General features: G+C 46.5%; 1 protein-coding gene across 1 annotated transcript in view; it reads left to right on the plus strand.

Moving 5' to 3' along the window:
- T265_13097 (hypothetical protein) overlaps positions 1 to 15,144 on the plus strand; it is a gene marked incomplete at both ends in the record, with an annotated part of 43,318 nt that overhangs the window by 842 nt on the left and 27,332 nt on the right. The window contains 4 exons of the mRNA XM_009167154.1: positions 385 to 465; positions 9,445 to 9,539; positions 11,567 to 11,654; positions 14,438 to 14,533. Coding sequence (XP_009165418.1) covers positions 385 to 465; positions 9,445 to 9,539; positions 11,567 to 11,654; positions 14,438 to 14,533 — 360 coding nt within the window. The remainder of the gene's footprint in view (positions 1 to 384; positions 466 to 9,444; positions 9,540 to 11,566; positions 11,655 to 14,437; positions 14,534 to 15,144) is intronic.

Genomic DNA, 15,144 nt, shown 5'->3' on the forward strand with positions numbered 1-15,144 from the left:
CTTTCAACAAAACTACGGCCGTTTGGGAAGATCTCATACGCCCGAAAAATTACCATCAAATGTTAAGACTTTACGTTAAAGGTTTCCTCCTTCGAACCACTGTTTCAGAAAAATTTTGTGTGTGCCTCTAGCCGTCGGCCAGGCTCGCTGGGCTTCTGCGGCGATTTTCAAATCATGCGCCTCGCCATCATTACTTTCATAGTTTACCTCACCTGGCATGTTTTATGACGCAAAGTGTAGAGTTGCTATTCTGCAATTGAGCGCACCGTGGTTCATCTATACATACTGAAATACTAACCACGCAGGCGATTTTTGTTTTTTGGCATCGACGGCCTAAAATTTGAGCCAATTAACTCGCGGGCCAACGGCGCGCAAGTCGGTTAGCCGGCGATGAGCCTGAATAAGTCGTGCGCGCAGTGTAAACAGATAGTCTATCCGTTAGAACAGTTAAAATGTCTTGATCAGGTCAGTCAAAATTCTGTGAATTTTCACACCGATTGATAATATCTCAGAAGCGTGTGGCACTTATAGTGTCAGATTTTCTTTTCAATGACCTGTCTTGTTTTACCCCAGCGCATTTTGTCCTTTTTGTGTTGAGTGTAACATCGTGCTGTGCTGATTCGTCGGGTATCGTGGCACATTTCGCAAAGGTCTGGCACCACCGCCTTCGTTGGTGTATTCGAGAGACTCCTCACTGATTTAGGCGAATATCACTATTACCACAAATTTTTTGGCTCGTCATTTTTTTTACCTGTGAGGAGTTTATGAAAGGCTCCGTAAGATTTTAATAATGAATAGAACGTTAATTTGGTTTATATGCTCTGCGACAGCGTTTTTAAGTGTTTGCTCCAGTCGCTCTCCGCCTCTGTGTAAGGTGTAACGTTTTTTTAAATATGAGTCCCGGCGACTTACACGGTCTCCACGTGCATGTGATGAGAGTGTTATTGACACAAATCAGTGATACCTACCGCGCCATTCGGCGACTATACAGTCGAAAATGAGGCACTTATCGTGCAGGTCCGATTTGCATGTGACGAACTAACAAGAAATTGTCTATGAGGTTGTGGTAATAGCATCTGCCCGCGGCAAAGGATGTCAAACAGTATTTAGCGTATCTGGTCGAATTTCGGTTGGATGCCCCATTTGACATCCCGTACACAAGATGTTTATCCTTTTGATTAGCGCTCGTGTACCTATGGTGACACGCCAGTGTATGCACTACACCACTGGTGCACAGTGGCGATCAGTTAGTTTTCATCTACGGAGTTACCATGCCAAACATGCTCAGTGTAGATTTACAAAAGTGGCTACTGACCGGGAGTCAGTCAGGTACAAGCGTCGCTCTGGTATGCGTTGGGCTGACTGCGACTGGAATATCCGTTTTCCAAATAGTTGAACTCCATTCAAACGGGTGCTTTTTACCCTGATGACAAATTCAGGGGGGATAAAATCCACTTGCGCTATAAGTCCGCAGTTCTGATGAGTGGAGCAGCTCCCACTAATTTTTGCCGCCTCTAGTCGTGATGATTGGCTCTTTTGGATAGATAGTCCTGTCCGGTGCTACAACCATAACAGGCAGTGATGATATTCGACATCAACTAGATGTACAGAGCCGGATGTCAATCACAAAAAGGTAAACCAGACTGCCTAAAACCATGTTCACATAGGGGTTAAATTCATGGCTTTAATTAGCGAAGAAAGGAAACCAAAGCGGTTGGCAACAATGAACTGGCCGAGCTTACGTCGCCAGGGTAGGCGGCGAACGACGGCCACCACAACTTACCCACATGAAAGCTTCAACGACAGAAATCAATTTGAACAGTGCAAAGGCTGGATGGTGAAGAATGTACACAGATAATAAACCGCCAGCTCTGTAGTCCATCGTCTAGCTACAGAAGTCAAAAACGTATGCACGAGTTCAGGCAACACAGATCTGAGTTGAAGAAAGTCCTCAGCAAGTATAAAAGCAGAAAGTAGGTCCTCACCGCTGAATAGTCTTACTTTTCACAAATTAAATGTCAATTCTACAGCCATTATGGCTGCGTTCCAAAAAATGACCCTGTTATTGGGGCGGGCGAAAACAAATTCTACCACAACGCGTCCATGAATTCACCGGGAGCTGCTCTGGTATGCATATAATACAACAAATTACTCAGGGTCACGCCAAATAAGACATGATCGGGCCACTACAGATTGAACGCGGTAGATAGCAACACAGCATGAGGAAATGCAAAACCAAGGACATGTACATATCACGGGAATGGTGCTTATGGTCTCCGGGAGACCGAAAATTGTAACGGTGAGACTAGAGGTGTGATACGAAGCTTGATACTCCCGAAACTATTAAAATTACTGTGACACCGATGGTGCTGTGCCATTTTAAAGGACAGTGGTCATAGAATCATGCTTGCAAGACTTTGCTGCATGGCAGAATATATACCGAACGACTTGCCCCCTCGGTTTTACAAAAGAGTGAACTTTGGGATAAATGAAATATATATATAAGATTCAAAACCGGTTCAATCTGTTCATGGTAGAAGGAGAGCCTTGAAAATGACCGGCGTGAATGTACATAAGCAAATTTTTGTACCCCGTTTTTGTCGCTCTGTGCCGCACAAATTACCGAGACAATGAAGGAGGATGATTTGAAGGAAACGAAATTCCGGGGAAATTAGCCGCAACTTACCAGGAGTGGATCAGATTTTTTGATAATCTTACTGCAGCAGGTTTTATGTACGCCTGAGTTGAAGGCTTTTTCCTTTGATCCTCTCCAATCTCAGGCTAATCCGCTATCTGTTGGGGACAAAACCGTTCCGATTCTTAAAGGTTCTCAAAAGCGAAAACTTCACCAATGTGTGCCCTTGGGGCCCTTTGGAATCAGAACAAGATATTTCCTGAAGAGAGTGGCGTGTAAGACATTTTATCGCCTCCAAATGCTCTCTGTTGCATGTAGAGGTTTTTGCCACTGCAGCTTGCTCAGTTAGCCAGTAGTTATCAGCACCCCGAAGACGGTCAAGAGATCAGTGGGTGCATTTCTACAAGCAAACAAGACGCTGGATATAATCCACTGTCTTCTTGTAAGTGTCAAGTCATGCACTGCCGACCAACCGACAAATTCTGGCGGAAGTGATATGGGGAGCTTGAAAATGTGATGCATACAATTTATACCTATTTTAGTGAAGCCTTCAAACGGGTGCAACATGTCACGATTTTCACTTGTGTTTCAACCTGCTGACATCAAAAGGTCCCTGCCTATGTTCAACAGTAGATAGTGAGCCAGCGTTATTGTCTCAGAAAAGACACTATCCAACGTCGATTTACCATTAGTATTCGTTCCCGGAATCAGGCTCAATTCTAGTTGTGTGTGGTTTCAGCGCCGGACTGCATTTGATCTAGCATCTTGCTATTCGCGGATGTTTGGAAACTGCTTTAGGCGGTGGATTCCGCTAACGCTGAGTACAGGCGGTGAGAGAACATTGGGAAGCTAGTGAACTTGTGCTAAGAACTGAAGTAAGAACTCCGGCTCGAGGTGGCAGGCCGGTCGCCTTATTTCTTCCGAAGGGCGTTCGAGGTTCACATTCCATTCGCCCGTATGCATTATCTCCACAGGCTGTATTGCGGGGGGCTGGTTGAACTATTCTCAAAGTGTACGACCCATCTCTCCAGTCGACGGGTTTACGATTGAATTAATGAGCCATCTTTTTTATTCATTGTTTCACTGACTGTTTCCTTAGGGCCAGCCAATCGTATCAGTTGATATAGAGCACTATTATTTCCCGTAGCAAAGGCCTTCTCCATCTCCCCAGCTTTCGATGTCCACCAGAGCTCTCGGTCTTTCCTTAGACTATTCACTATTTGGCGTTCGAGGGATTTGCGTGCGCCGTCGTACTCGTTGCCTGCTGGTATGGCTTTCCTGGCATCAATCATGAATAACGACCTCGACGACATCCAGTGGTCCCGTGGTCGAATTGGAGAAGTCGGGCAGGCAGCACTGAACGCCGCTAGTATAGCTCCTTTCACATTTTGCCACGCTTCATCCACATGTTCACTGCCACCACAGTATTGTTTTACTGTGGAGAGTTGTTGGGCTAGCTCAGATCGATACTGTTGAGCTATGGCAGTTCTTCGAAGATAGTGGATTGGCACGTTTCTTGCCGACTTGCGAGGGCCTGAAGGGAAACGAACTGTCAGGCGTGCGCGCACCATGGCGTGATCGGAATCAAGTGGTGTGCCCCAGAAGGAACGGCAGTCTTGAATTGTGGCTCTCTACCGGTGACTGATGGCCACGTGATCCAACTGGGTCCACGGTTGATTTGTAGTTGGTGGCCGCCAGGTTACGCGGTGCGAACACTTATGTTGAAAGCTTGTACTTACCAGAAACAGTGCGTGATCAGCATACAACTGAAGAAGTCTATCTCCGATGTCTCTGCGGCGAGCATCGACTCCGAATCGACCACCCAAATGTGGTTCCAAGGAGCCCAGACGACCTACTTGAGCATTCAAATCGCCTGCAAGTATCACGATGTCAGTGCATTTTGCTTGGCGAATGAGCCCGGATAGCTCTCGACAGAAAGTATCCTGCACTTAAGAACTGCAGTCCGTTGGGGCATAAGCCGACACTACAAACAGGCACCGCTTTTTAAGCCGAGAGACATTGAGGTTGATTGAACTGGTTAACCGAACAGTGCAAAGACGACTGTTCACTGGGATCCAATCCAGTAGAGCGCGTTCAGCTCTGGGGCTGAGTGCAACTCCCACGCCATATATTCCAGGAGTCATTGCTTCTGGGTCACCGGACACACGGAGGAAGAAATTTGGAAGAGCTGTGTTCTTCCTTGGCGTTCTGAGATGCACAACCACGCTCGGGTCATGTATGCGTGTTTCGGAGACACAGCATACATCACTTTTAAGGGAGTGCACGGTGTCAGCAAGCATTGCCTGCAAGCTTTGCCAATTTGACATAGAGTACGGACGGTAAAAGGTCCTCAATAGAAGGAATCTCGCGAATTTAGAAGGGTGCTATTTTGTGTATTGTTAATGGGCGGGGGCGAGATGACCCACGTGTTTAAGGCGCGAATTTACTGACCGCGCTTACAGTCGGGAGTAGTGAGTCTAGAATCAGCAATACGGGGGTTATGCCATGCTTCTATAATGATAACATCAAGAAGAAGGCACCGATTAGCCCTAATTGGCGGAGGCCGACCATGCCAATCCACATTCTCCGTTATTTTAATGGAACGAAGTGCTGTAGTGTCCTGTAGGCAGACTATAGGTGGTGAGATTGCGTTCTGTGTCCGCTAATTAGCAACCGTGTGGTGATACAGACGCTTGGTCTTTCCTCGGTCTTCATGGGTCTGGTGCGGGCTTATTTAGAGTGATTCGTATATCACACAATAGATGCATTTTAGCAGTGAGTGGGATTATTTTAAAATTTCGGAACTGGCTTTCGAGAGATGCGGCCAATTGCCGTCCGTGACATGAGGACGGATGTGGACCAGTGCTCCCAAGACCACCTTAAATTACTTCCTGTGGTTACTCCTAGTCAAAACCTAGAAACTCCCCATCTGGTTGCATTACTGATGGTTCTGCTGGATTTGGTATTGTTATAGGCACAGAGCTGAAAGGTCTCTTATTGAATGGATGCTTGTTAAAGTTGTCTCTTTGCGGCCCCTTCGGGCAACTCGTGTAAGACTGCCCCTTAAACGCACCAACACTCACTGCCTGTTCGTTGTTTATGCTTACGCTCTAGCACATTCTAGCCTTGATATACTTAAAGACAGTTTTTACGACGCTTCGAGTGCACTGGTGCGTTATGGTTGCTGGGGACGTGAACGCACAAGCAGGTAGACTTGGGGTTGCTGAGGATCAGTCAGATAGTCGTTGCGTATTCAGCCTGGTAGAGAGCACAATATCACTCACTAACCTGTCGGGAAAAAAGAGTATCTGCGCGGAATAAGAAGCTTGGTGGATCCAGAAAGCTAAAGAAATGAAGGAGGCGATAAAATCGGAGCGTGCTCAAGCTACTCCAGCTGATGAGCGAGATGGCCCAAGTGGTTAGAGCGAGAATTTACTGACCGGAAGGTCCGTGGTTCGAATCCGACCTCCGCCACTCGACTTCCTCTGTCTAGGCTTGGGCAACCTGGTAGTATCCCAGCCCTTGTGCTTCCTTCGGGTGGCATGGCAGCTAGGCACCGAAAGGGTGCTACAGCTGAACGCTTTCTTTCTTTTCTGATACGCGTAACGGGCCCAAAGAAGCCTCTAGTGGGCGGAACGGCTCGCTTATCTGAGACAAAGAAGATTTCCTGAATCGTTGGACTGAACACTTTCAACTGGTCAGCTGTAGTTACTCAGTTGGATTCTAAAAGGGCAATCAACCCTGGAAAGTTATTTGGAACCACCACCGACCCCGGAAATAAGCGAACTTTTTCCCTCGATGTTGGCGAACCGCTGGCCCTAATGTGCTCCCACCCGCTGTTTTCAATGATGGAGTTGAATGCAGATACCTGACTAACTTGTGTCTTCATCCGGGAGAAGCGAACCGTCCCAGCTAACAGTTGGGTCGATAGTGGTGCCCATTTTTAAAAAGGGTGCTCGCGGTATGGCAATCAGAGAGTAATTAGCTTAGGCCCGTCGTAGATGGGCGTTTTGTACCGCTTATTTTGCATTGTGAAAAGGGAACCCGAGAACAGCAAGCAGGATTTCGGTCTGGAAGGAGCTGTGTGGACCCCATCTTCTCAGTCCACCAATTGTATTGGAGGCCATGGAATACTGTGCTTATCTTGGGAATTGCAGTTTCTCTGACGTTAGTCTGACAGACAAAGTCGGCACATAAATCTCGAAGGCTAGAATTGCATTTGCCAATCCACATCAGAAAGGACTAACATCGGGTCCTAAGGGACGCATTTATCAGAGTACATTGCGAGTTTTATTGTTGTACGCCTGTGGGACTTGACTACTTCATGCGAAGGATCTGGAATGTTTCCAGGTCTTTGACTACCGATGTCTCAGAAAAATTAATCCAATCAGGTGGAACTGGTACGGGTTTTTGTTGAAGCAGACAGCAATTCCATAAAGATGTCCTTCCAGCACTGCAGGGTAAGGTGGCCGGGCCGTGCGTTACGCACGCCGAGTTACCGGCCGCAAAGACGTGTTCAGTTTCCCTACCTAATTTGAAGTGGTGGAAACCTACAAGTGGACAGAATTTGACACGGTAGGACGCAATGGAAGGTGTTACAAAATGTTCGGATGCTGTTTGTGCTGTTGGACCTCCCTGTGCTTCGCTGGAAACACTTAATGAAAAACGAAGGTCGTCGTTTTGAATCTCAATTGTGGGCGTGATTCCATTGACCATCAAAACTGTCGTAATATCCAGCGATGATGCGACATGGCAGAGGGGTACAAAAGAGATTACGAAACGTTTGGGTACAGTCGGTGCTACTTACCTTCCAGGATGGGGATCACGAGATTCCCACTGCTGCTGGTTGGAGACGCTGCAAGGTATGGTTGCCAACCTGTGTCAGTGGCGTTCGTGTTGTCAGTTTCTATGCAGTTTGCCTGCAAGACACCTGGTACTGTTTGAAGTTATGGCGGTCTCTTTGGGGATCAATTTCCATCCAACTGCGATGCAGTTGGAAGCGAGTACGGATAACTTCTGTGTCCGCAGGACCCTCAGATGCTAAGCAGAGTGTCTGCTTGTGAGATTCATCCACGGATGTTACCAGACAAGGGGGCGAGGTGGCTCAGTGGTTAGAGCGCGAATTCACTGAGCGGAAGGTCTGTGGTTCGAACCCGGCCTCTGCCTCTCGACTTCCCCTGTCTAGGCTCGAACAGCCTGGTAGTATCCCAGCCCTTGTGCTTCCTTCGGGTGGCATGGCAGCTAGGCACCAAAAGGGTGTTACAACGGAACTGTTTGTTACCGGACGAACCGCACAAAGCAACTGTCAACGGGTATCCAGTCAAGCAAGGACCGTTCAGCCAGGTGGCTTAAGCGGTGCCGACTTCTGTCTGAGCGGCTTCTGCATCGATGGAGGCGTGCAGTCGTATATTAATGGAGAGTGATGGAACAGTTGGGTCGATGACTCTGCATGAGTCCTTGATTGTGTCTCCCATTCGCAACACACTTCAATATCCAAAGTGTCCAGTGTGATAGTAAGATCAGTTTTCTGTCCTAGTCGAGTCAGAATGCGAAAGTCGAAAACAGCCAGATAGACCAGACGTCGAGCCTTGAAGACTGATTTTGAGATGCCTGAGACTGTCGGCGCCGGCTAACACGTAGGTGTTGCGGTCATGACTGATGCGAAATGAACGGGATCGTCAGTCCTGATGGATGGGCCTACAAGAAGATGTTAATGTAGTGGAACGAGGGGTAATCGCAGTATGTGAAAGAGGGAAGGGAAATGTCAGCAGTCTGTTTTCGCTTATTCACGCTGCTGTGTTCAGCGTGTAGGATGATCCGCTTGACGACACTACTCGATGACCTATGGGACACGGTAGTTTTGTCGGAAGCATAATTGTGCCCGTGCTGGATTACTGGTGGGTCACTCATAGGTAGACAAGAGGACGATTAGGGTCCTAGAACAGAACCTGTGGCTCCAAAGCTCGACTACAAAGCAGCTTTACTTGGTGGGAAATGCCAGTGCACATTTTTAAAATAAGGTCGCCACATATCTTCAACCTGTAATACACAGGGCCAGAAGACTGCGTTGATGAAGCCTCTAACCATTAGCCGACCTTGTATAAACGACTGCAAGTGTTACACGGACTTTTTAGTGTACCTCAGTGCATCGCAAAGTTGTGGTCACCATTGAGCGGATCAGTTTCTTTGTGAGCTCTCGGACGCAATTGCATTGATCAGTTTAGGGCGAATAGACCATGAGAGCCTTCCGGAAATTTCCAAACATGATATTTTACGTAAGGAATAGGGTATGCACCCTGGATTAATAGAAATTGGGACATTGGTGAAACCTGAATGATTTGGAAGGATTATGTTTTGCAGTCTTTGCAGTGCTATACTAGTGCTGAATGAAGAACGCTTGTGCCATATCATGCGGATTTGGGATTCTTGTGATTTAGGGTTTTTTTCGCTAGAGATACTGTCTCCTCAAACCATGTCGCAACCACTGAAACGGTAGGTGGCACATTTTGCACCGGACGGTCTCGCGAGAGTTCATATTATCGTGTACGCCAGTGCGCTAGTAAGTGTGAGCTACTCCTATTCAGCTTTCATCAGTGATATCCGAAACGTTTGAAACCTCGATACAAGGTCAGACCAGGCCACCATTAGCTTGTGCATTTCTGGATTCTTCATGTTTTTTGCTGAGTGTACACCTCACGACATGTGTGAATCTAAAAATTGCTCCTTGCACTAACCAATAATGCTTGTAGCAACAAGTTATTCATTCTTCCTCTACGTGTTTCCCGATTTTGTTCACCGTTTCCTTCTAGGTTTGGCATCGCAAGTGTTTCCGTTGCGAGAAGTGTGGAATGGCTTTAAATATGCAAAACTATCGGGGTTACGACAAGAAACCTTATTGTTCTGCGTAAGTATCCTCTTCTATATTTTGCGCTTATCTTCCAATAGCGTTTTTATCCCTCCGAATCTCTGGCGGACCAAGCCCAAACTGTCTATATTATCCCGTAACCTTCTTTTGTCTAGTTCTGACTAACTTGTCAGTAAATTTTAATAGCTCTCTTTATTTATTAAGGTTGAACAATCTGTCTGCCCACATCCTCATCCTTAGGCTGACGCTCACGTCCTGGCCTCTTGGATTTCTCTTACCTTAGGAAAACAGGCTTTGTACCAACTGTGTCATTCTCTAAGATGTTTATTAAATTGCTCGGTGTACTTATTTTTGTTTAGTTCATTAGTTTTGGCCATATCACTATGATCGGGTGAATGCCTTACGTGTTGATCTATCGAACGTATTCAGTTTTTGAAACAGTCCAAGTGGAATGTACCGTTCTACTATTTTGTCGTCCTTGGTATTCTTCTGATTCATGTCCAATCTTAAAAAAAGGTCTTTTTGGATAAAGCTCCCATTCACATTGATGGGCATCACTCAGTATCAGTGACTGGATGGCACATACGCTCACTGCGGTAGCTAGAGAACCAACGCCCCTTTTGTGAGCTGAAAGCATTGCCGATTCGGTTAACCGGTCATGCTGCAGCATTCCTCCATGGTGCATCTAAATTACAGGAAGTCGTCAGTCATTCGCACGGTCATGCTCTGCTGATGCGTGCATACAATCAATCGGTTGTTGGAGCGTTACATGCCTCCTTTGAACGTCTGCTCTTCTCCTCCGCTTGAAGCCAACTTTACACTCTACTGATACGCACAGTGGAGTATTGTTGAGCAGTGGGATTACCGCTTAACCTCTTCAGCCGGTAATTCGTGCAACTGCCATGCTGAGAGCTCGGCGAGTCCTCTGATGTGTTTATTTCTCAGTTCTAGCGAGCCATTGTCAGCTGTGTCATAATGTGTGAGGCCCTTTTGCGCGGTCCGTTCCATTCCACGGCTGAATACGCCACTTCTCAGCAGTAGAGCTCTGTTACTTCTCTGCAGCTTTGCTTTGACAGTTGTAAACGGGAAACTATTGTAAACTGTACTCAATTGTTATCCGAAGATGCGGCACCCTTGTTTTTTGGTGCAAGAAGAACATTGTTAATTGGAGGGTGATTATGCTCGGGGAGTCTTCTGCTTCTGGCGCGAAACCCAAAAGAAGAAATTTCTAGTCTCACTGTAATCATACCTCTTACGCGGGTATTGCATATTCGGAGGTTGCTTATTAGAGGCGGGGCGGAAATGCTGTAGTGCATTTCGTAGATGGATGGCTTCCTTTCATGTTGCGCCTTCTTTACCCATCACGATGGAGGGTTTTGCTTTCAGAACACTCTGTCAAGTCACATTTCCACACCAATGAATGCCACTCTTTAAGTTACCCAGAAATCCTTCATTGAGCCGCCCGCTATCGAACAATACTTCTATGCACATTGTATGGACGCCACCCACTCCTCATAAGGTTGCTGAAAGCTATTCAACGACCGGTCTCGCCCTTTTTGAGGCGCATCAGGTAGGTGCAGTCTCCGAGTCTTCCTCAGCCTTATATTCTACTTCAGGTGAGTCTCCTTTGAAAACCCAACCGGTATGCGAACTGGTGTATTTCGTTACTTTTACGCACGGTTTTTGCTTTGTCGCCTGAGCCAGGTAGTTTGAATTTGGTTGTCAGCTTAGGGGACACCATAACTGTGTGGTGAGTCAACAGTGCGTTGGTCTTTAGCACTGAGTTCGTACGCATCTTCGATAGCGAGACTTTTGTGCTGTATTTTTTCAATGCATGATCATCCGCTTCTAGCCTTTTGCACGAATTCGCCAAAACCGGTTGAGTGCTTTATCTGGTTATACATAGTGACATTTCGCGCCGTGTTTTTACTGAATTTGATCTACGAAGATATCCATCTAGGTAGATTCTCGAGGTTTTCAATCTCAGGTTATTTTGTCTGGACCAGCTGTACTACACATTTTTATCCTGTGCACCACTGATGTACGTGATGCCTTCTGTCTTTCAGCCATTATCCTCAACCGAAACGATTCACGGTGATCGCTGACACGCCTGAAATGCAACGAGTCGCTCAGAACACACGTGTCCTAAGTGATGTGAGTTCGGCAAATCCCACTAAGTGGAAGTCAATAATCTACTGTCCTAATACTCTTCTCATTGGTCTCTTCTATGCTGATATACTGAAATGCGTTTTATTCTGTGCGGTTTGATGGTCATCTTTGTCACTGACGGGAACAACCACTTTAAGTACCTGCAGTTTAGCAAACCCTTAGGTGATCATTTTGGTGTTTTGGGGTTTGTGTTGACTCCGTATGTGGGCAAATACAAACACCGATAACTTTGAACCACAACACAGTAGAGTTAAAAATAACAGTCCGGTTGTTCAGGGTTGACTTCCTCATGGTACCGGCTACTACGCCGTATATTCTTAGTCGGGGCACAGCATATGAAGTACTGGGTTCATTCTGAATATTAGCATTCGTATTCATCTCATTTCCTTTGGGGACCTCTGTTTTCCGTGGTCCTTTTGGGTGAGTCGGCCCACCGACCCTATACGTTGAATAGGTTACATGTACCTCTAGTTTTGTGACAGTTCATTCACCTGGCGTTTCCTCACCAACAGTCCAAAGAACGTAGTTTCTGAAGAGAGCTGAACATTGGTTTGCAAATTGCGTCTCGTAGAATGCTCCAACGCCGCGTAAGCACAGGTCAGACTGCTGAGTAAACGTTCAGTCGTGGGGTCAATTTGAGATCACCGATGTCTGGTGTATTCAGCTGGAAAGTGACTGACGACGCCGGCCGCCAGTGGTTACTGTGATGTACCATTTACATGTCAGCTAACGATAGCTCTAGCTTGATGAGTGGTGCATCCCGCCAGCACGAGTTGGTCAACTGGTGGACCAGCAATCTAGATTTCTGAGTCACCTTATTGTCGTGTCATTCAAGCAAGGCGATCCGAGCAGGATGTTGTGTTTGAGATTTGGGACACGCCCGTGGGTGTTGTGTTGGGAAATCGACTTCCTCGTTTGTTATTCTCATGCACCCAGATACTGTTTTCGCTTTCCTTCCTGTTTACACTCACTATTCACCAAGCCGTTTGTCATGACAAATAGGGCATGCAAGTAGGTTACGAATTAACCTTGTATGTGTTCTATCCAGCGTAAAGTACCAGTTTGTCGCCTGATGTGACCTTCACAGGGCGAATCTGGTGTTAAACTATCGGACGGCTGTCGTCAGTTTTCCGTGTTTCAAATAGGTAGCCCTACAAAATCTTGATACAGCCCTTCCCTTAATCATGCGATTTGCGAGAGATTCATTCGTTTGAGTCTCCCGTTAACATTGAATGAGGACGCAAGTGAATGATTCGTTCAACTTTTTATTGTTGGTGGGACCTATGAACTGTGCTGCATGATCTCCGTGTAGGTTGGTATAAATAGCGATGGTGAGGTAGTTTTCGCTATGAACGTCACGTCCTGGTGTCTCGGCTCATTTCGAAAATATGCAGTACAGACGAGTGAGCGAATTTTTATGACTAATCTCAACGGTCCACTTTCGTCGGGCAGATCATGGTCGCTGGCACAGTGCAGTATCATTATTCACCCACTAGATACCGGCGAGCGAATTGGTGGCTCATCACTGTTGAGTAAACTTGCTTGAGTAAACTCAAGTTTACTCTCATGATTCTAATTGATGGGGCGATTCAGGTGTCGCGGCAGGACAGCGAGGAACAGGTCGAACAGACGGAAGATGAACGTGGTTGATTAGACCGGTGCACCGACATGGCTGGGACGAGCGTCGAGCAAAATCTATGCCGGATGTGAAGGTCGTGGCAAGCTAGACAAAAGCAGTCGAAGTGGACAAGCGGACGAAGTTCTAGTGAATGAGAGGAATTTCTAAGTCGTCAGATGATATCCAATAACGACAATAATTCGATCCGTCGGAATCCCGATTTAACGTCGGGATATCAGGGCTGTAGCAGCTGGAACTACTGTGGCACATGTTTTTTAGCTGAGAAACTGGACTCAACTATCTCAAATTCCAGGCAAAACCGACCACGGCACATTTTGTTCCGATCTTAGTGTGACATGATGGAAGAAGCCGGAAAGATTGGGCTGCTAACCAGTGAAAATCAGACGCTCGAAGTGTTTCAACTTACCTTATGAATAGTGCATTACGTGTACACGAATATTCTCGGCTTCTGATGTGACAACTCTCTTGAACTCCATCACAGTTAGATGTGTTCAAAAGGCTTTCAGTGGCCAATTGGTTCTTACTTGCAATATGCCAATACACTCAGATGCGCACAACTTACATCGAGGTGCCACAGGTGAGGGCCCTTTTCTACCTCGTGTTTGTCTTTCCAATTGCTGTGCACCAATCAAAGGTCAGGAGTCAATTTGTCGAATGGAGTGTGTGTTTATTCATGCTCGCCGAGATGCGCAGTTTGATTTTTTTATCGTTTCGACTACGAAAACAGGGTTTTGGTTGTTTGTCTTAAATTCAAATCCAGCAGATCAATGGACGTGGTTTTCAGCGATACAAGGTAGTTGTGGAAGTATTTTTTTTCCACAAAAACGACTGTGGGACGACGCGGCATCGGACGGGTTGTGCCTTCCTTCAGGCCTGGCACACTTGTGGTCAATGAGAATAGAATTCTTACCATTTTAGCCTCATGCTTAACAAAGTGCTTTTTGGAGTCTTATCCGAGCCTTGTGAACTTTAAAACCAATCAACTGCATACTGGTTAGAGCTCTTGCGTAGGATACACCTATTCGAGTCTTTGTTAGCATTTGTCCTGTCGTTAAACTAGGACCGTTATCATTTTTTACAGCCCCAACCGGAATCACAATATTTTTGTCCTTTTTCTACCTGTTTTCAGGCCACATACAGACAAGATTTCTATCGCACCAAAGGTCATTCTCTACAAACAATTCAGTCTCCTCAGCTGCCACCCCTCTCACAATCGTCAGACACAGTAAGTCTTCGGTGGTGTTTGCTCCTACCCGGTGTTCGCGTGTGGTCGCCACACAGCGTCCCAAGGGCAGCCGTGCGTGTGCCTCATGTTGCCACGCCCCGTCCATTTTCCTGGGTTCTATTCCACCAGTGTTTCACATCCAATGATTCGATTTTAAGCGCTACTATTCACAAATTGGGGATGAACTTTCCACCAGTTGGATTCGAGTTTGAGCTCAACTGCCGTGTCTGTTGGAGTAATCAGGTGTAAATTACCGTCCTGGGCGGCCACCACGTGAAAATGTATTATTCAGCCTCTCCTTAAGATCGGATGGTCTCCCCCCGCATCACATAACAGGTTGGCGGAGACGTCGTTTTTCTTTCTTGTTATTATCGGTATGGTATTTGTCATCCAGAAATGTATGTTCAAAGAGGTCCATGGAGGCGGTATGTATTTAGGTGGCCAGTTGATGAAGTCACGTGACCCCGATCTTTAACCAACCAACCACCGGGAAGCTTTCGACTGATATTGTCATATCTCAAGGGTATTGTACGATCCTGTGTTAAGGCCGTGATCTCAAAGCAAGGAATAAGTTACTTAGCCTAAACGCACGATCTAGGTGTCCTATCTGA

This window comes from Opisthorchis viverrini (genome assembly GCF_000715545.1).
Source record: "Opisthorchis viverrini unplaced genomic scaffold opera_v5_36, whole genome shotgun sequence".
Taxonomy (NCBI): domain Eukaryota; kingdom Metazoa; phylum Platyhelminthes; class Trematoda; order Opisthorchiida; family Opisthorchiidae; genus Opisthorchis; species Opisthorchis viverrini.